The sequence below is a fragment of the Miniopterus schreibersii genome (assembly GCF_964146895.1).
Source record: "Miniopterus schreibersii genome assembly, chromosome: 9".
NCBI classification, from domain to species: domain Eukaryota; kingdom Metazoa; phylum Chordata; class Mammalia; order Chiroptera; family Miniopteridae; genus Miniopterus; species Miniopterus schreibersii.
This window is the reverse complement of record NC_138118.1, coordinates 26,659,194-26,681,404: the sequence shown is the minus strand read 5'-3', so window position 1 is coordinate 26,681,404 and position 22,211 is coordinate 26,659,194. Positions and strand designations below refer to the sequence as shown.

General features: G+C 34.2%; 1 protein-coding gene across 1 annotated transcript in view; it reads left to right on the top strand.

Annotated features, from left to right (window-relative positions):
- The window catches only part of CAPZA2 (capping actin protein of muscle Z-line subunit alpha 2), a 70,581-nt gene that overhangs the window by 34,815 nt on the left and 13,555 nt on the right, over positions 1–22,211 (top strand). Inside the window, exons 2-5 of the mRNA XM_081147846.1 lie at positions 7,511–7,574; positions 10,062–10,113; positions 17,156–17,219; positions 21,410–21,616. Of these exons, the coding sequence (XP_081003972.1) occupies positions 7,511–7,574; positions 10,062–10,113; positions 17,156–17,219; positions 21,410–21,616 (387 nt within the window). The remainder of the gene's footprint in view (positions 1–7,510; positions 7,575–10,061; positions 10,114–17,155; positions 17,220–21,409; positions 21,617–22,211) is intronic.

Genomic DNA, 22,211 nt, shown 5'->3' with positions numbered 1-22,211 from the left:
TTTCACTTATCTTTTATTTATTTATTTATTGTTAATCCTCACCTGGGGATATTTTTTCCATTGATTTTTAGAGAGAGTGGAAAGGAGGGGGAGAGAGAGAGAAACATGGATGTGAGAGAGACACATCAGTTGGTTGCCTCCCACACATGCCCTGACTGGGCTGGGGATTGAAACTGCAATCCAGATACATGCCCTTGCCTAGAAATCAAACCTGAGACCCTTCAGTGTGCGGGCCAGTGCTCTAATCACTGGCCCATACCAGCCAGGGCCCCTCAGTTATCTTTGTACTAGAATTTCCTAAGAGCCAGTCAAGTCTCATGTTAAAAACGTTAGACCATTCTTCCCCTCTTTCTTTATTTTTCACTAATTTGTGACTTTATAAACATATAAATATATTTGTTTTCTTCATTGTACCTAAATGCATCTTATTCCTTCACACACAAATGTTCTTAATAATTTTTTCCATTTCAGTTTAAAATAAAAATTTGATTATCGGAAAATATTTATATGTAGGCGGCTTTGAATCCTTAAATTCATTAAATTATATATGTATTTTTTCTTTTCTTTTTTTTTCCCTTCTACCTCTCCTCTTCCACCAACCTCTGGCAACCATCAGTCTCCATATCTGTGAACTTGGTAGCAAGTTTTTTGCTTGATTGGTTACTTGATTTAGACTCCCCATGTAGAAGAGATCATAAGGCATTTGTCTTTCTCTAACTTATTTTATGTAGCATAATGCCCTCGAGGTCCATCCATGTTGTCATAAATAGGAAGATTTCATTGTTTGATGGCTGAATAATAATAATTTCTTCATTCATCATTGGACACTTAAGTTGTTTTCATACCTTGGCTATTATAAAGAATGCTGCAGAGAATATTGGGGTGCAGATATCTTATTGAGTTATTTAGTGTTAGGGTAGTGTTTCTTTTCTTTGAGTATATACCCCAAAGTAGATTTGATGAATCATATGGTAGTTCTAGTTATTAATTATTTGATGAACTTCCACATTGTTTTCCATAGTTGGCTGACCAATTTACATTCTACCAACATTGTGCACAGGTTCCTTTTTCTCTTAGTCCTTGCCAACAGTTACTACTTGTGTTTTTTAAAATAGCCATTCTAAGAGGTGTAAAGTGATTATCTCCTTGTGGTTTTGATTTGCATTTCCCTGATGATCAGTGATCTAGAGAGCATCATTTTATGTACCTGTTAGCCATCTTTATGTCTTTTTTGGGAAAAAAGTCTATTCAGATATTCTGCCAATTTTTTAATCAGATAGTTTGGGATTTTTTTTTACTGTTGAGTTGTTATGAGTTCTTTATATATTTTGGATATTAGCCCGTATCAGATGTATGATTTGCAAATATTTGTTCCCATTTAATGGATTGTCTTTTCATTTTGTTAATGATTTCCTTTGCTGTGCAGAAGCTTGTTAGTTTGATGTAGTCCCACTTAGTTATTTTTGCTTTTGGTGTCAGATTTAAAAAATCATCTCCAAGACCTATGTCAAGGAGCTTAACTACCTAACTTTTCTTATAGGAGTTTTATGCTTTCAGGTTTTATATTCAAGACTTTAATCCATTTTGAGTTAATTTTTGTGTATGGTGTAAGATAGTAATCAAGTTTCATTTTTTTGCACGTGACCAGTTTTCCCAACACCATTTCTTTTTTTTTAAACTTTTTTTTTTTTTTAATATATCTTTATTGATTTCAGAGACAGGAAAGGAGAGGGAGAGAGAGATAGAAACATCAACGATGAGAGAGTCATTGATCGAGCCCGCAACCCAGGCATGTCCCCTGACCGGGAATCAAACCCCAATCCCCTGGATCCAAGGTCTATGCTCAACCGCTGAGCCACGCCCAGTCGGCCTCAACACCATTTCTTGAAAAGACTATCCTTCCCCCACTGTATATTCTTGGCTCCTTTGCCTTAAACTAATTAACCATATGCTTGTGTATTTATTTCTGGGATCTCTGTTCTCTTTCATTCATTGACATGTGTCTGTTACTATGCTAATACCATACTGCTTTAATTACTATATCTTTATACCATAGTTTGAAATCATGGAGCGTGGTGCCTCCAGTGTTGCTTTTCCTTCTCAAGATTGTTTTGGCAATTCGAGGTCTTTTGTGGTTTCATACAAATTTTATGATTATTATTTTATTTCTGTGAAAAATGTCATTGGAATTTTGATGATTACATTAAATCTGTAGATTGCTTTGGGCAGTATGGACATTTTAACATTATTGATTCTTAAGGTAGCTGGATACAAAATCAACATCCGGAAATCAATGGTATTCTTATATACCAACAATGAATTTTCAGAGAGAGAAACTAAAAAAACAATACCATTTACCATTGCACTAAAAAAATAATACCTAGGAATAAACTTAACCAAGGATGTAAAAAACCTGTACTCGGAAAACTACGTGACATAGAAAAAAGAAATAAAGGAAGGTTTAAACAAGTGGAAGAATATACCATTGCTCATGGATTGGAAGAATTAGTATCATTAAAATATTCATACTACCCAAAGCAATTTATAAATTCAATGCAATTCCTATTAAAATACCAACAACATATTTCACAGATCTAGAACAAACATTTTGGAAATTTATGTGGAACCAAAAAAGACCCCGAATAGCTGCAGCCATCTTGAGAAAAAAGAACAGAGTGGGAGGGGTCACATTACCGGACTTCAAACTGTATTACAAAACCATTGTAATCAAAACAGCCTGATACTGGTAGAACAACAGACATATAGATTAATGGAACAGAATAGAGACCCCAGAAATAGACCCACGCCATTATGGTCAGTTAATATTTGACAAAGGAGGCAAGAGCATCCAATGGAGTAAAGACAGTCTCTTCAATAAATGGTGCTGGGAAAATTGGACAGATACATGCAAAAAAATGAAACTAGACCACCAACTTTCATCATACACAAAAATAAACTCAAAATGGATAAAAGACTTAAATGTAAGTGACGAAACCATAAAAATCCTGGAAGAAAACATAGGCAGTAAAGTCACAGACATCCCACATAGTGGAATTTTCCCTGATTCATCTCCTAGGGCAAGAGAAACAAAAGAAAAAATAAACATATGGGACTACATAAAACTAAAAAGCTTCTGCACAGCAAAAGAAAACAGCCTCAAAATACAAAGGAATCCCATGGTCTGGGGAAACATATTTGCCAAGGATAAGGGGTTAATTTCCAAAGTGTACAAAGAACTCATGCTACTCATCAAGAGGAAGACAAACAACCCAATTAAGAAATGGGCAAAGGACCTGAATAGAGGACATACAGATGGCCAAGAAACATATGAGAAAATGTTCAACATCGTTAATCATCAGAGAGATGCAAATTAAAACAACAATGAGGTATCACTTCACACCTGTAAGAATGGCTACCATCAACAAAACAACAAATGACTTGTGCTGGCGAGGATGTGGAGAAAGGGGAACCCTAGTACACTGCTCGTGGGAATGCAGACTGGTGCAACCACTATGGAAAACAGTATGGAGGTTCCTCAAAAAATTAAAAACGGAGCTCCCTTTTGACCCAGTGACCCCACTTTTAAGAATATATCCTAAGAATCCTGAAACAGTAATCAGAAAGAATATATGTACCCCTATGTTCATAGCAGCACAGTTTACAATAGCTAAGATCTGGAAACAGCCCAAGTGCCCATCAGTAGATGAGTGGACAAAAAAGCTGTGGGACATTTACACCATGGAATACTACGCAGCTATAAAGAAGAAGGATCTTGTACCCTTTGGGGTAATATGGATGGACCTGGAGAATATTATGCTAAGCAAAATAAGCCCACCAGAGAAAGACAAACATCACATGATCTCGCTTATATGTGGAATCTAAAGAACTTAATAACCTGATGAACAGAATAGATTCAATGACATAGATCAGACTGACGAATGTCAGAAGGATGGAGGAGGGTGGGTGGGTGGAGGGGGAGAGAGTAACCAGAGAATTTATATACATATATGCACAACCCAAGGACATGGACAATGGTGGGGAGAGGGACTGGGGAGGGGAATGAGATGGGGTAGAATGGGTCATTGATGACAAAAAGGGACATCTGTAATATTTTAAACAAAAATTAAATAAAGCTATTGTAACAATCATTAAAAAAAAATAGATATCTCAGATTCCTGATTAAGTCAATATACTAGCACACTTGCTTTGAAACTGTTTGTAATGTGCCTTTTAATAAACTGCAATTAACCACTGGGAAAAAAACATGCAACATTATGGAATCTTCCTGTCCATGAGTATGGAATCTCTTTCTACTTATTTGCTTTATTTTTCAATTTGTTTTGTTAATGTCTTGTAGTTTTCAAAATACAGGTCTTTTAGCTCCTTGGCTGAATTTATTCCTAAGTATTTTATTATTTTTGTTATTATAAATTGTTTTTTTCCCCCCTTAATTTCTTTTTCTGATAGTTTATTAGTGTATAGAAATGCATCTGATTTTTGTGTATTGATTTTGTATCATGCAACTTTATGGAATTTCTTTATTCTAAGTTTTTTTTTGTTTTTTATGGAGTCTATAATGTTTATTTTATTTTTTAACAAATTATCTTTATTGTTGAAAATATTATAGATATCCCCTTTTTACCCCCTTCTTCACCCCACATCCACCCTACCCCCAGGCCTTCCCCAGACCAGTGTCTGTGTCCATGGGTTATGCTTATGAACATGTAAGTTCTTTGATTAATCTCTCCTTGCCCATTTCCCCCTCCCCACCTTCCCTCTGAGATCCCTCAGTCTGTTCCATGCTTCTGTGTCTCTGGATCCATTTTGTTCATCAATTTACTTTGTTTATTAAATTCCGCATATAAGTGAGATCATATGTTATTTGTCTTTCTCTGATTGGCTTATTTCACTTAGCATAATACTTTCTAGTTCCCTCCATGCTGTCCCAAAGGATAAAAGATCCTTCTTTTTTATAGCTGCATAGTATTCCATGGTGTAAATGTGCCACAGCTTTTTTATCCACTCATCTATTGATGGGCACTTGGGTTGTTTCCAGATCTTAGCTATTGTAAATTGCACTGCTACGAACATAGGGGTGCATAAGTTTTTTGTGATTGGCCTGTCGGGTTTCTTAGGATATATTCCCAGAAGTGGAATCACTGGGTCCAGTGGCAGGTCCATTTTTAATCTTTTGAGGAAACTCCATACTGCTTTCCATAGTGGCTGCACCAGTCTGCATTCCCACCAGCAATGCACTAGGGTTCCCTTTTCTCCACACCCTGGCCAGCACTTGTAGTTTGTTAATTTGTTGATGGTAGACATTCTGACAGGTGTGAAGTGATACCTCATTGTGGTTGTAATTTTCATCTCTGGTGATTAGGGACGTTGAGCATTTTTTCATACGTCTCTTAGCTATCTGTATGTCCTCTTTGGAGAAGTGTCTGTGTATATCCTTTGCCCATTTTTTAATTGCATCGTCTTCCTTTTGTTAAGTTGTATGAGTTCCTTATATATTTTGGATATTAACCCTTTATCAGATGTGTCGTTGGCAAATATGTTCTCCCATTCAGTGGGCTCCTTTTCGTTTTGTTGATGGTTTCTTTTGATGTGCAGAAGCTTTTTATTTTGATGCAGTCCCAATTGTTAATTTCCTCCTTCCTTTCTCTTGCCCTTTAGTGTTTTTTATATATGTCATCTGCATATAGTGACACTTTTACTTCTTCATTTCCAACTTGGGTGCCTTTTATTTCTTTTTTTCTGATTGCTGTTGCTAGGACTTCCATACTGTGTTGAACAAGAGTGGTAAGAGTAGACATCTTTGTCTTTTTCCTGATTTTAGAGGAAAAGCTTTCATCTTTTCACCTCTGGTATGGTGTTAGCTGTAGGCTTGTCATATATTACTTTTGTTATATTGAGGTACGTTCTCTCTATATCTGCTTTGTTGAGACTTTTTATCATAAATGGATGTTGAACTTTTATCAAATACCTTTCTTGCATCTGTTGAGATGATCATATGGTGTTTATCCTTCATTTTGTTAATGTGGTGTATCACATTGATTTATAGATGTTGAACCATCCTTGTATCACTGGAATAAATCCCACTTGATAATGGTATATGATCCTTTTAATGTATTGTTGAATTCTGTTTGCTGGTACTTTGTTGAGGATTTTTGCATCTATATTCATTAGGGATATTGGCCTGTAATTTTCTTTTCTTGTGGTGTCGTCTGGTTTTATAATGCTGGCTGTTTAAGTTTGAAAGAGCCCTGGCCGGTGTGGTTCAGTGGTTAAAGCATTCGATTCCCTGCCAAGGCCATGTACCTGGGTTGTGGGTTTGCTCCCCATCCCCATTTGGGGCGCCAGTGGGAGGCAACCAGTTGATGTGTCTCTTTCACATTGATGTCTCCCTCCGCCCTCTTCTCCTCCCCCCCCCTCCACTCTGGAAAAGCAATGGAAAAAATATCCTCAGGTAAGGATTTTAAAAGAGAAAGCTTGAAAGAGTTTCCTCTTCTGTTGTTTTGGAAGCATTTAAGAAGGATTAGTATTAATTATTCTTTGAAAATTTGGTAGAATTCACCAGTGACGCTGTTTGGTCCTTAACTTTTGTCTGTTGTGCAGTTCTTGATTACTGATTTAATATCCTTGTAATGGCTCTGTTCAGATTTTCTATTTCATTATGATTCTGTCTTGACAGGTTACGTGTTTTTAGAAATTACCAATCTCTACTAGATTGTCCAATTTTTTGGCTTATAATTGTTCATAGTAGTCTCTTATGTTCCTTTGTATTTCTGTGGTATCATTTGTAACAGTTCCTCTTTCATTTCTGATTTTGTTTATCTGAGTTTTCTTTTTTTTCTTGGTGAGTCTAATCAAAAAGTCTTGTCAATTTTGTTTATCTTTTAAAAATAACTGTTAGTTTTATTGATTTTCTCTATTGTCTTTGTAGCATTTATTTCTGCTCTAATTTTTTTTTTTTTTAATATGTCTTTATTGATTTCAGACAGAGGAAAGGAGAGGGAGAGAGATAGAAACATCAGTGATGAGAGAGTCACTGATCTGCTGACTCCTGCACTCCCCCAACCGGGGATTGAGCCCTCAACCCGGGCGTGTGTCCTGACCAGGAATCGAACCCCAGTCACCTGGATCCTAGGTTGATGCTCAACCGTTGAGCGACGCCCAGCCGGGCTCTGCTCTAATTTTTGTTATTTCTTCTTTCTACTAACTTGGGCTTTGTTTGTTTTTTGTAGTTCTTTGTGATGTAAAGTTAGATTATCATAGACACTCATATTTTATCTACATTCAGCCTACACATTGTGATTTATAATATAGTAAATGATTAAAACAGTAATAAACTTAAGGTGTCTGAGTGAAGAAGTATCACTGAATTTAGAAGTATCTTTAAATTTTCTTAAGGCATTTTCAATAGAATTTTAAAACAGTATAATTTTGCATTTTTTATTTTGATAGAGGCCTATGCAATGGGATATTTATATCTTTATTGCTATTTTAGGTGCGTATAGCAGCAAAATTCATCATTCATGCCCCTCCTGGAGAATTTAATGAAGTGTTTAATGGTGAGTATTTAATTCATAACACTAAAACTTGATATATCAAGCACTGTTTTTATAAAGAGTAAATGACATAACCAAAATAATTAAGCTAAGGGGAGTATGTAGAAAACTTTGTATTTTCTCCATTACAGTGAAAATTTTTGTCAGTCTGGATTTTGTAATGACTAGAATATAATGTATTTATGATATATATGATCATTATGTTTGAATACATTAATACTCTTAAAATAAAAATTATTTTAAAAGACAAGAACATTTTAATTTTAACTATTTTTTTGGAATTGGGAAATTCGTTTTTGTATTTCTTGTAAAGAAAAACACACTGGATTAATATGAACAGCCAAAAAGAAGTGAGGAGGGACATTGTTTCACCACTTAGAAGATGACAGCACACGTAAAAACAATTTCTTATTTAAATTATATCTCATACTGGCGAACATTTTCATAATTATTTCCCTATAAATAAAAATTTTAAACTGTTAAATTTACAGGAACTCCTGGTTGCTGTAAAAACTGTTAAAATAGCATCTTTTTAGTGCTAGGAATGATGTGGCTGAAACAATCACCAGGAATATGGCCAGTAATGATCTTTTTACAAAACTTTTCTTAAGCAGTTTTAAGAATAAGCCACTACAAACACTTTAAATGTGTTCATTCTCTTATTTGTCTTTCACCATATCTTAAATTAAAATTAATTTACACATGGCTTTTTTATTTTATTTTAAACATTCTACCCCACAGTAAACTATTTAAATATGTTTATTAAGAAGTTAATCAGTCGCCCTGGCCCAGTAGCTCAGATGGTTAGAGCATTGTCCCGATAAGCCAAGGTTTTGGGTTTGATCCCCAGTCAGGGCATATATAAGAAAGAGTAAACCAATGAATGCATGAATAGCTAGAACGAGTTGATGTTTCTCTTTCTCCCTAAAAGTCAATGAATAAAAAAAATTTTTTTTAAGTTTAATCAGTCATTTTTATTTATAGTGTAAGACAGTGATTTTCAACCAGTGTGCTGCAAGAATTTTTAAATCATGCAGTACCTGACTCTTTATCAGGGCCATTGCCTTCTATTCCCTTAGGTTGCAAGAGGCAACTGATTGATGTTTCTCTCTCACATAGATGTAACACATCTCTCTCTCACTCTCACTCTCCCTTCCTTTCTCTCAAAATCAATAAACATTTCATTGGGTGAGGATTTAAAAAATAAACTGGAAAAGATATACTAACATGCATTGTCACTGTGTTAGTGATTATGTTTTAAATATTGAAGATGAAAGCATTATATTAAATAGAACTTCCCAGTTTGCTTTAGAGATAGGGATAACTATAATTGTTAATATCTATGTGTTTTTTAGGCAGAAGCATCTGTTTAAAATCAGTTAATTTAGAAATCAAATTAGTATTATTTTAGTAGTTAGCAGAAGAAATTATTTTTTAAATCGAGTCCTACTACTGAAAAGAGATATATAAATAGGAAGTATTTTTCCTTTTGGAATAGAATTATTATTTTTGTAAAAATTATTAAGTCATAAAGTACAAAAAATAACCTTAAAAATCACACAAAATTCTACTCTTCAGTTCTCCACTGTTAGTATGAAATTCTTTCAACATCTCTCAATTTAGATACACACATAACATTATATAAATATGCTAGTTATGTACATGTTGAGTTTCACCCTTCCTGTTTATTATATTGATGTATTTCCATTTTGATAAATACATATCTACATTATTTTTAATGGATGCCCAATTTTACATTGTTCATAGCAACTCTAGGCTTTTCATATTATATTAAACTTAGATTATTTGTGTTGTTTTCATTTAATGAAAAAGTTAGGATATATTGTTATATATACTTTATGATAGTAAATATGTAAAATAGCCAACATCATAGGAACTGAAATGTGTATATAAGACAAGGGTAGAAAGAAATTTGGTTGTTTTGGGTGCAATTGTGATTTTTTTTCCTTTATGCTTTACATAGTGCTTGGATTTTCCAATAAGAAGTATTATTTTTAAAGTTATATTTTAATGATTAATAGACAAGTATCTACATAATAATTGAATCTAAAGTTAGGACAGAATTAAGAATTGATAACCAAATTGAAATTACTAAATCAAATAAAGCAGTTACCATATTAAACTAAATACATTAATCTTTTGTTTAAAGATACTCTCAGGACAGAAATGCCTATTTCTGCACTCTGTTTACAAGCTGTTTCTTGTTTAATCACTTTTCTTTAGAGCAGATTCATTTGAAACTTATGATAGTATTATTTAAGCAGAGGCGTAGCACTAAGTCTTCTGCAGATCTTATCACACCATCTTTAATACCATGATATGTTTTTGTGCTTATTTTGGCCATCAGAGTGATATTTTGATCTTGCTTACATCTTGTGGGGAGGCGGGGGGGGGGGGGGGGGTTAAAAAAAACACCTATTCATTGCGTAGAAAAATAGTAATGTAGAAAACATAATATTTGTTTTGCAGATGTCCGGTTACTGCTTAATAATGATAATCTTCTCAGGGAAGGAGCAGCCCAGTAAGTATTATATATTATATTAACCTTACAAAAGTGACCTGGAAAAATGTTTTTAAAGTGGTTTTTAAGCACTAATTCCTGAAATAGATATTTGCACATCAAATTCAAATATATATAATTCTGCATATGTACTAGGCTAGAAGAGAAACATTTTTTATCACAGAGAGACATAAGGACACAATTATAACATGAAATTCTCTACTCATGTGTTTGTCAGTGGCTTAATATACTCAATACTATTTTTTGACTTTTGAGAAGTTGGATATAATTATTTTTAATTAAAACTTTGATTTTGGTTTTTATTTATTTATTTAAATATATCTTTATTGATTTCAGAGAGAGGAAGGGAGAGGGAGAGAGAGATACTCATCAATGATGAGACAGTCATCATTGATCAGCTGCCTCCTGCATACCCCTGACCGGGAATTGAGCCGCAATCTCCTGAATCCTAGGTTAATGCTCTACCTCTGAGCCACGCCTGGCCGGGCACAACTTTGATTTTTAAAATTGTGACTGCTTTCATTTTCATGCAGGTTTTATTTTTTGTTACATGTTCGTTCCTAATAAGGAATTTTGAGGTTTAGGAGATTTTATTCATCCATAAATACCTAACATAGTACCTGACACAGTTTTACTTATATTTACTTGATTTGTGAGTGATTCAGAGAACTAGGCAATTCTAAATGCCAGTACATCATCTTTGAACTAATGACCAGAATCATGATGTGTCATCACTGTCAGGATTTCAAAGAAATGATTGATTCTGTTCCCCAAAGCCACCTTCCATAATAAGGTCGGAAGACCATATTTTAGGCTAACCAATTCCCATTACTCATTAGAAAATGATAAAATTGGCCCTACCCAGTTTAGCTCAGTGATTAGAATGTGGGCCCGTGGACTGAAGGGTCCTGGGTTTGATTCTGGCCAAAGACACATACCTCAGTTGCAGGCTCTATCCCCAGCCCTGGTCTGAGTGCATGGGAGAGGTAATCGATTGATGTGTGTCTCTTACATTGAAGTTTCTCTCTCTCTTTCTCTCTCTTTCTCTGTACTTTGCATGCCGGAGAGTATTTTGTAACTACCAATAACATTTATCTTTTTACCACTTTTAGGTGTACAGTTCTCTGGCATTAAGTACATTCACATTGATTGTTGTATAATCATTATCACCATCCATCTCCAGAACATCTTTCATTATCCCAAACCAAAACTCTGGACCCATTAAACAATAATTTCTCATTCTCCCCACCCCCATCCCCTAGAAACCACTATTTTTTGTCTCTATGAATTTTGACTTCTCTAGGAACCTCATATAAGTGGAATCATACAGCATTTATCCTTTTGTGACTGGTTCATTCTACTTAACATAATGTCTTCAAGGATTATCCATGTTGTAGGATGTGTCAGAATTTCCTTCTTTTGTGATACTGAATATATATATCGTATTTTATTTATTCATCTGTCAATGGAAACTTGGGTTGCTTCCACTCCTGTTAATTATTATATTAAAATGCTTTATAGCTTGGCTGGGCGTGGCTCAGCATTTGAGCATTGACCTAGGATCCAGGAGATCACGGTTTGATTCCCAGTCAGAGCACATGCCCGGGTTGCAGGCTCGATCCCCAGCCGGGGCGTGCAGGAGGCAGTCAATCAATGACGACTCTCTCATCATTGATGTTTCTATCTTTTTCTCTCCCTCTCCCTTCCTCTCTCTGAAATCAGTAAAGATGTATTTTTTAAAAAATGCTTTATAGAAATCAGTTTACTTTTATACCTCTGACTTTAGTTATTAGCTTCTGAGTGAAAGCCACTTACTCCTAGTTTTTTAAACCTTAAATTATGTGTATGTTCAAGTAAAATTACCATCTAGCATGTTGACAAAAGTCTTATGAAAGTAAAGAAATGTACAGCATTTTATTAACTTTCAAAGTAAACTTTTCATCTGAGTTCTGTATGTAAATAAATTTGTGGTGGTTTCAGGAAGGTGCAAAAATTAGTAGGTTTAAAAAAAAAAAAAATTAGTAGGTTTTTTTTGTTTATTTGTTTTTAAGTTAAGGAAATGAGAAACTTGATTTCTTGAGAAACAAGAGTTTTTTCCCCTGGCAGAATATGGTTTAGTGAAGGTCAGAGATATTCATTATTATGTAAGTGGTATGAAGTAGTCATATATTTAATTCAGAAATAATGAAAGTATTGAATTCTATTTGTCCAAAGAAGTATTTATGTGTTGATTATTTTTACATTTACATTAAATAACTTGTAGTTCTAAAAAGAAATTGAGTGTGAGTTACATTTCTTTTATTATGAGCCAAATTTCAGGGACAGTTGTGGTCCACATTTTACAAGTATATACATTGAAATGCCTGATATTTTGATTTTTTTTAAATATGTTTTTATTGATTTTTAGAGAGAGGAAGGCATATGGATAGACAGAAACATCGATGAGATAAACATCGATCAACCGCCTCCTGCACGTCCCTTACTGGGGATCAAGCTCACAACCCGGGCATGTGCCGCGACCAGGAATCGAACCAGTGTCCTCTTGGTTCGTGGGTCAGCGCTCAATCATTCAGCCATACCAGCCGGGCTCTGGGTTTTTTTGTGTGTGGGTTTTTTTTAAGAAAATGAATCTGTGAGGCAATCAGTAACTGATGATAAAAGATGTTTATAGCTAAACCCAAGGAAAAAGACATTAAAACTTTCAGCAGAAACTTTAGATTTTTCTTGCATGCGGTTATACTCTCAGTAAATGATTATTAACCCATTGAACAAATTGAGAAAATACTGATTCTTTTTGTTGACTTCAGTAGTATTCTTGGTACAGAATTTCTCAAAGTAAATATTTATTTGAGTTCATTTTGTAGACATCTGATGATAACTGTGAAGTGGCAAAAATATACTTTAAATCAGCAATTTTCAACTATTTTCATCTCATGGCACACGTAAATTATATTTTTTGCCGATCTGACCAAAAAAAAGGTATAGGTTTGATTTACTCACACTGGTTGACCATTATTGTGTTGGTGGCTGTTGTTGTTTTTATTTGACAACCTAAGGGAAAAAAGGTGAGTGCCCCTGACTAAAACGCCAGGTATTGCATGTTTTAAAAATTCTTGCAGTCCACTGGTGAAAAATCACTGCCTTAAATTCATTGATTGACTTTGGAATTATATTACTCTGGTTCATGGTGTCCTTTCTGTGAAATAATTTTCAAGCAAAAAATAGTGTTACCTCCATTGTTGTTCACTAAACTTGGTTCAGAATTACTTTTGAAATATCTCCAAACCTGGCTTCACCCTCAAAAGATAATTTATCACCTACCATTGAGTGTGTCCAAAACTACATAAGATTGGAAAGCATTGTAAAAACATTTAGAATATATCCTAGTGGCAGTTTCATCAGAATAACTGGATAGCCATAGTTTCGTTTCTTCTTCGATTGCATTTTCTTATATTGAATTTCTTTTATACAAGTACATCTCTTTCCCACATATATGTACTACTTTTCCTCCTTTCGTCCACCTTTAACCTGTTGCTTTAACTCTTTTAAATATTTTTTTCTTTCTACCTTTTTGTAAGGGGAAAAAACATGGCTATTATTCTTAAGAGTGGTTCTAATTGGACATCTTTACTAAATGACACAAATTCAGTATGTTTTATAGTAAAATTAAACATACTGAAAAATTGATATTCTCAATTCTAGCACACTTTGAAATATCCTTTATTCAGAAATAGCCTTTATTCAACAGACATGAATGCCAAACTTCACTGTGATGATGAGATGGAATCAGACATGTTCAATATCAGGCCAAATGAAATAAGATATTGTCATAATAGAGGTATAACAAAGGTTTTTGGACCCCAAAGGAAGAAATTTTTAATTTTTATTTAGAGTTAGTTTTTGATCTGAGTTTAAATAATGAATAGGATTTGAATAGTAAATAAGGGAAATGATATGGCTAAACTGAGGGTGAAAAGTATAAAATGTGATTGGTGAATGACTAATAGTAAAGGGTGTAAAAATCTAAATACAGGAGCAGGTGACTTAAATATGGATGATTGGGCCTGACCTGGTGTGGCTCAGCAGTTGAGCATCAACCTAGGATCCAGATCCTGGTTCGATTCTCGGCCCTGGCACATGCCCAGGTTGCGGGCTCGATCCCCAGTCAGGGGCATGCAAGACGCAGCTGATCAATGACTACTTTCATCATTGATGTTTCTATCTCTCTCCCCGTCTCCTTAAATAAATAAATAAATAAATAAATAAATAAATAAATAAATAAATAAATAAATAAATAAAAAATAAATAAAAAATAAGATTGGGCTACAAAACTGCAAGGACAGAGAAATCATTGTTTCACTGTGTTGAGTAGAGTGCTTTACATCTTAATATGTGCATAGGTGAAGGGTTGGGTGAGTGGATGATGAGTAGGAGTCAGTTTTCTGAACTGGAAGGGACCTTGGAAGTCATTTAGTACAAACCCTTCTTTTTATAGATGAGGTAAATGGGGCCCATATTAGCTAGTAACAGGTTTTGAACAAAATATAGATATTTTATGTTCTGACTCCTAAGTTAGTGAGTACTTAATTAGTTTCTGGCTGTACTATGTAATTGTCACCTATTTAACTTGCTTTGAGCATTTCATTGCAGGCTCGATCCGCAGCACTGATTGGGGCACATTCAGGAGGCAACCAGTTGATGAGTCTCTTACACATCGATGTTTCTCTCGCTCACTCACTCTCTCTCTCCCTTCCACTCTCTCTGAAATGCAGTGGAAAAAATATCCTCAGATGAGGGAGAAAAAATCCTAGGTGATATAGCCTCCTTACACACTTAGGTTATATGGTATAGCCTGTTATTCCTAGGCTACAAACCTGTACAGCATGTTATTACACAAAACAACACAAGACTAAATCAAGCACAAGAGAAAATGATGCAATAAAGAGACGTGATAAAAGAGATGTATGAGGCTGCTGGCATAACACGGCATACAGTTTTACAGCAAACTTTTTTATTTTTTTATTTTTAATTCTCACCTGAGGATATTTTTTCCATTGCTTTTCAGAGAGAGTGGAAGGGAGAGAGGGAGAAAGAGAGAAACAGCAGTGTGAGAGAGACACATCGGTTGGTTGCTTCCCACACGCACTCCGACCTGGGCTGGCGATGGAGCCTGCAACTGGAGGTACATGCCCTTGGCCGGAATCAAACCCTGGACCCTCAGTCTGTGGGCCGACATTCTAACCACTGAGCCAAACTGGCTGGGGCTACAGCAAACTTTTTATAAGTAGAAAGAGTACACTGTAAAATAATTAAAAATATAGAATCGTAAGTACATAAATGAGTAACAGTTGTTTATTATCATTATAAAGTATGTACTGTACTTTACATAAACATGTTATGCTTTTATAAGAGTAGAGAGCAATAGGTTTGTTTTACACCAGCATTACCGCACTTGCGCTATGACTTCACTAGGCAATAGGAAATTTTCAGCTCCATTATAATATGGGACCATCATCATATATATGCCTCAGCATTGACCAAAACATCCTTACACGGTGCATGACTGTACTTTTTGGGGGGTTTTATCTTAAACATACTTTTGCGATAAATTCATTTAAGGATTATTAAGTGCTTGGCTGTGTTGAGGCTGTGTTGTCAAATTTCCCAAGAAAATTCGAGTTTTAATGAATTACGAAAATCAGAAGTGAATAGATACTTCTTTCATGCATTTCTATATTTACCCCCATCTTTGAACATGCAGTGTCAGGAATTTGACAGCTGGTAATTTAATTCTACTTTGCTAGTTTTACATTTACTAGTCTCTTGTTAACTCATCAGTATTGCTTTGGTCAACCAAACATTCCTTTCTAGAGGAGACTCAGTAGCTAATACTAGAAATTCAGTGGATGTCTTGCCATCTAGAGTAATCTGAAAAGCTTCCAAGTAGACTAGATTAGATACAATATCTTTTTTCTTAAGTGAAAGAAACTTCTTAGGTTATAGATTTAATAAAAAATACAGTATGATCTTTATTTTGTAGATAATTATTTGTACTACTATAGTTTTTCCTATAACTGTATTATATAACTATATAATATATTATTCATATGAGAGTAGAAAGAGGCTTTATTCTTGAATCTATCTCATCACCATTTTTCTAGTTAAGACTCTGCTGTTCTGGCTGTAGTTGCTTCACTGCCCAATTTGTTATATACGATGCTGCCAAATTAATCTTTTTCAGAAGTAGTTGTAGGTTCTCCTCTCTCAGAGAACATCTGTGATATTCTTTGCCTCTCAAATCATTCCATCATTCAATTCAGTAACTATAACTGAACACCTGCTGTGTATCAGGCATTGAGCTCGGTGCTGTCTGTGATGTTGGACCTAATCTATCGTGTGTTTTGCTCATTCTGGTCCCTCTAATTGAAATTATTCTTTTTTTTCCCCATCCCTCCAATTTCTATAAGACCAGAGAGCCTACCCACTATTTCCAGGCCTTTTGTCAGTATCACATCCATTATGAAATCACCCCTAGTGCTCTTTTCTTCTTATCCTTGCTTCAGCAGAATCTAATTTTTAAAAATATGTATTCTCCATGGTGCTTTATTGATCATTCTCTTATGTACTTTCAATTAGTCTTACATTTATATTTATCCTATTATCTCTCCTATTCAACTGTAAGCCCTTTGATCATGGGATCAGTCTGATTACTCTGCTCTCTCACAGCACCTACTTTGTGCTCTGGTATGTTATATACTAAATACATGCCTGAATAATTGGATATGTGTCTTATAGAAGGGTTAACCTTTATTTCCGGGGTTGTGAACGAAAAGACTAATTATATTGAGTAATTTAATTTTCTTTTGCTAAACATTGAAAGCTAGCTCTCATTCATCAGTTTTAAAAATATAAGATCAGTAATGGAGAGTTACAATTTTATTTCACTTGCCATGTGACTTATTGACAGGTGAATTGTCTGACTCTGATTTTTTAAAGGTTATTAAATAAGTAATTTTAAGTAATTGGCCTTTTTCTTTTTTAGTGCATTTGCACAGTATAATTTGGACCAGTTTACTCCAGTAAAAATTGAAGGTTATGAAGATCAGGTATGTTTCATATAAACGTGGGATCTGGCTGTTTATTTACAGTGGTTAATGTTATTCTGCAAGAATTGTGAAGTGATATAAAAAAGTATTCTAAGATTTTAGAAAATAATTGCTCTAAATCTACTTTCTTATTTTTTATAGGAAAAAAGTTAATCCTGTATTAATCCAAAATTTAGAATATATATTAGTAATATTTATACATAATTTGGTTGCTCTGGAATTCAGGTTCCTCATGTGAGTAGCTTAGCGTTTAGTAATTATTAAATCTTTTTCCCCAGTGTGCAAGTTAGAATTGCCAAGCTAAGAAAAGCCACAAAAGGTCACTAGCATTCTTATTTTTTATTTTTTTGGTTTAGAGTTATTAATAACTGAATCATGATTGTATTCATTCATATCGTGTTTATGTGAAGCACAGTTTATATAAAACAATATGAAGAAAGAACTGGTAGATGGAACACAAGAGAGTGGTAACAATTCTTAATGGCTAATTATATCAAAGCTTTTCTTATGAGACTTGTTTTTGAGGGTGTGTGTTTTTTTTAATTTAATTTTTTCCATCACCATTTATCCTTTCTATGCCCTCTTCTACCTCCACTCACACCCCCCACCCCTGCAATCACTACACTGTTGTCCATGCCGGTGAGTTCTCTGTCTTTTTTTTTCTTTTTAACTCAGTCCTTCCGCCCCACCCAACAATAGCACCCCCCCTCCCCCAGCAGTCTGCCTGCTCTCTAGGGGGTTGTTTTATTTTGTTTTTACATTATAAACTGCTCTATTTAATACCTCTGTACCCTCTGGCACATTGACTATTGTTTTTTCAAGATAAATCACTAGAAGATTTGCTGGGTCCACGTGTAATGCATCTTTTTAAAATATTGGATAGCCTGGCCAGAATGGCTCAGCGGTTGAGCATTGACCTCTGATCCAGGAGATCGAGGTTCAATTCCTGGTCAGGGCACATGCCTGGGTTGTGGGCTTGATCCCCAGTGGGGGATGTGCAGGAGGCAGATGATCAGTGACTCTCATTGATCTTTCTATCTCTCTCTCCCTCTCCCTTCCTCTCTCTGAAATCAATAAAGACATATTTTTTAAATAAATAAATATAAAATGTTGGATAGCTCCCAAACTCGTTTTATGAACCTAGCATAATTTTAATATTTAAATCTAATAAAGATAAAACAAAGCAAACTCTACAGTAATTTCACATATGACTAGATTTAAAGATTTTAAATAGCTATTAACAAATAGAATCCAGGAATATATCAAAAGAGTAATATACCAAGACTAAATAGAATTTATTACTGGAATGTAAGGGCGGTTTCATGTAAGGCAATATATTGGTTTCCTCCCACCCCCACCCCATGGTCCCCGATTTAGCCTCCTGGCTATGATAAGTTTGCAATCTCAGTTCTGCATCTTAAACCTCTTTACCACATCATAAGCTTTGTGAAAGTAAAGTCTGTGTACTTGAACTCTTTGTCACACACTCTGATTATTTGTTGTTAATTCAGAATTTTCCAGCCCTTGGAAGGCACATATTTCTAGAGCCTGCATGGGTTTACAATTCCCAAAAGTGCTTATAACCCTGCCTTAGAAGATACTTTTTATTTTTTTTCAACACTCATATTTGCAGAGTGCATTATAAGACATAACAATTTGGTTTAAATGTTTTGTACACTAGAGCCAAGACTTAAAAGAATTCCATAAGGTGAATTTAAGATAAGTATACAAAACTCATTAGCTATCCTCTATTGTAGCAAGTAAGTACTTTAAATTAGCAATGTTTGGAGGGAGTGGAATTCTATTTTAAATAGTGTTGAAATTACATATTAACCTAGGAAAAACCTTGACAAGAAAGAAATAGGATTATGAAGAAAATGGTGGTTGTCTTCTTGAAACACATAAAACAGGATCTGAACAATGGAAAGGCACACCACATTTCATTTTGAGATAAAAAGTTAAATTATTTAAAAATTAAAATATGAATTTAATTCAGTTTGATTACAATCCTGATAGGTTTTTAATTGGTCAGAATTTTTATAAGGTTTATGTGAAAAAATACATGCTTGAAAAAATATAAGATGAAAAGTAAGAATTGCTTTACTAGATAGCACAAGAGCCTTTACAATCAATATAAAGTTAAATCAGGGTGGTATTGTATAGAGTAGACACATCAGTAGAGCAGCATATAGAACCAGGATTTAGTCCCAAAATATATGAAAATTTTTATACGTGACAGAGTTATAATTTTTTCATATAAAATTATATGTATAATTTTGGCACAGCTGCTTTCTATCAAGAAAAAGTTAAGTTGAACCTCTGTCTCATAGAATATATAGAAATAAATTTTATGTGGATTAAAAATTTGTAAATTGACGCTGACCGGGTAGGTGGCTCACTTGGTTGGAGTGTTGTCGCATACACTAAAAGGCTGCAGGTTCAGTTCCCAATCAGGGCACATACCTAGGTTTCAGGTTCAATCCCTGGTTGGCGCACATACAGAAGGAAACAGATCACTGTTTCTCTCTCTTTCTCACCCTCCCCTCATCCAGTTTCCTCTGTCTAAAAAAATCAATAAACACATCTTCTGGTGAGGATTTTTTTAAAAATTTTTTTTTAATTTGTAAGATGACTAAAATTTTAGAAACTTGTACAAAATAGGGACAGGGGAGACCATCTTAAATAAGACTAGAATTCCAGGAACTATAAAAGAAAAGATGGACATTTTGCCAATAGTAATTATTTTAACTGTAAAATGAAACTAATACCTTAAAGCACTCCTATAAATTAATAAGGAAAGGAAAATACTAAAGGATATTTGCTCACAGACGAACAAAGGGCCCACTAAATATCAAAAGCTATCTAGAGCTGTCAGGAGTCAAAGAAATAAAGTAATGAGATATATTTTATACCCATCAGACTGAAAAAAAGAACTGTATTCCTATTGATTTTGATAATGTGAAGGGAAACATCTCATATATTATTCATAAAAATGTGGTTTTTAAGTCATTTTTTGGAAAACAACCTTTAACTCTGTCCCACTGCTGGGGATCTATCCAAGAGAAATAGAAGCATCCAATGGGAAAAAACCATCAATATGTTAAAATATATGTACAATAATACTTATTTCAACATTTTTAATGTTCCCTCACTTCCCCCAAAAAAGAGATAGCCTGGAAATAAAGAGATGGCCCATCAATAGTAGAATGGCAGAATAAATTGTTATATCCACATCATGGGATATTATGCAGCTATTAAAAAGAATGGTGAGAGTATACCAGTTGACTTTGAAGAATTTCCATAAGGTATTGATAATGAAAAAAGCCAAGTGCAGAAAAATGTGTGCATGCATTTTTTTTTCTATTAATATAAAACAATGACCACAAAAGCAAAATCTATACATATATACAAAATATATACATATACATGTGCATGTATATGTATATATAGATGTGTATATACTTATTTAGGTAGGAGTGTATGACTGAAAGAAATTTAAGGTACATTCTGTTTTCATGATTTACATGAGAGAGATGAGGAATTCCTGACATAGATAAGGAATCAAAAATTGGGAGAGTTACAAGGGAAGGAAAAGGGAAATTTTTAAAATAAAGTGCAGAATGTCTAATTTATGCATATGTAATATAAATGTACATAAGTGAATAAAATGCATTTCAAAAAATTCAGAAGTCAATTGAAAATGACTGTCAGTGATTAGCATATAAGAACAAGAGGGAGGCACTTCACAGTGGATGAGGTTGTGGCCCATTAGTATTGTAGGACACACTAAAGAGTCTCACTGGATTAAAACCATTCTTGTAAATATGCTCATCGAAGGTTAGTTATATCACTTCTTAGATTTAAGGAACTGGATACTGATAAATAGTAAGCTGTTCATGGTTCTCAAAAGAACCTGACTCCAACAATGTATTAGAAGATACAATTTTTTTACTGGGAGCTGGAAGTTATATTAGATCAGATCCACAGGTCCAAGATGAATGAGAGTAGCCTCATTGTCTTTATAGTCTACTCACTTGAAGTATTATAGTGGTGCCATATAATTAAACCAGTTGTTTGAAGTAGATTTCTTTTATAGTTTTAAGGAAAAAGCTTAAGTGAATGTATATTAATATATATCAGTACTTAAATGCTTACTTTTTTCCCCCAAAAAATTTATTGTATCATTGAAGGTATTGATAACAGAACATGGTGATGTGGGAAATGGAAAGTTTTTGGATCCAAAAAACAGAATCTGTTTCAAATTTGATCACTTAAGAAAGGAAGCAACTGATCCAAGACCATATGAAGCAGAGAATGCAATTGAATCATGGAGAACTTCAGTAGAAACTGCTCTGCGAGCTTATGTAAAAGAACATTATCCGAACGGAGTCTGCACTGTAAGTCATCAGTGAAAGTCACCTTTTTCTTTTGTCTTCTAAAAATGTTTTTATGATCTCCTGAAATTTATAGTAACTTACAGAACTGACATTTTATAATTTGCCATTCTTTTTTTTCCTGAAGTAAAAATTTTCAAGAATGTTTACTATTCTTTTTTTCCCCCCCAAGAAATTCTAAATAGTAAATATATTATGATGGCCCAGAATGGAAAAATGCTGTACCTTAAATTAAATTCAAGTAGGAATTCTCATATATTGATTAGGGGAGCATGATTATGATGAGATTCTTTAATCTCAAGTTCATGACTCATCTCAATAAAGTTACTAGATCTTCGAACAAATAAAATTATTTGGAAGTTGAATTATGTCCTTCTGTCTTTAAAATAAATTTCCTATGTTTTATAATGTTCTTTCATAGGTTTAAGCTATTTTTATGTTTTCAGTATGAAACGTGTTAGGAAGTAGAAGGGCATCTTTTTTCTTTTCATAAGATTGTATCTGGATAGGATTTTTAGTCCCCCACAGTTAGTTTGTGCTTCTGTGATCTCCATAGCCAGTGATCTTTTGAAATGCCAATCAGATCATGAAAATACCC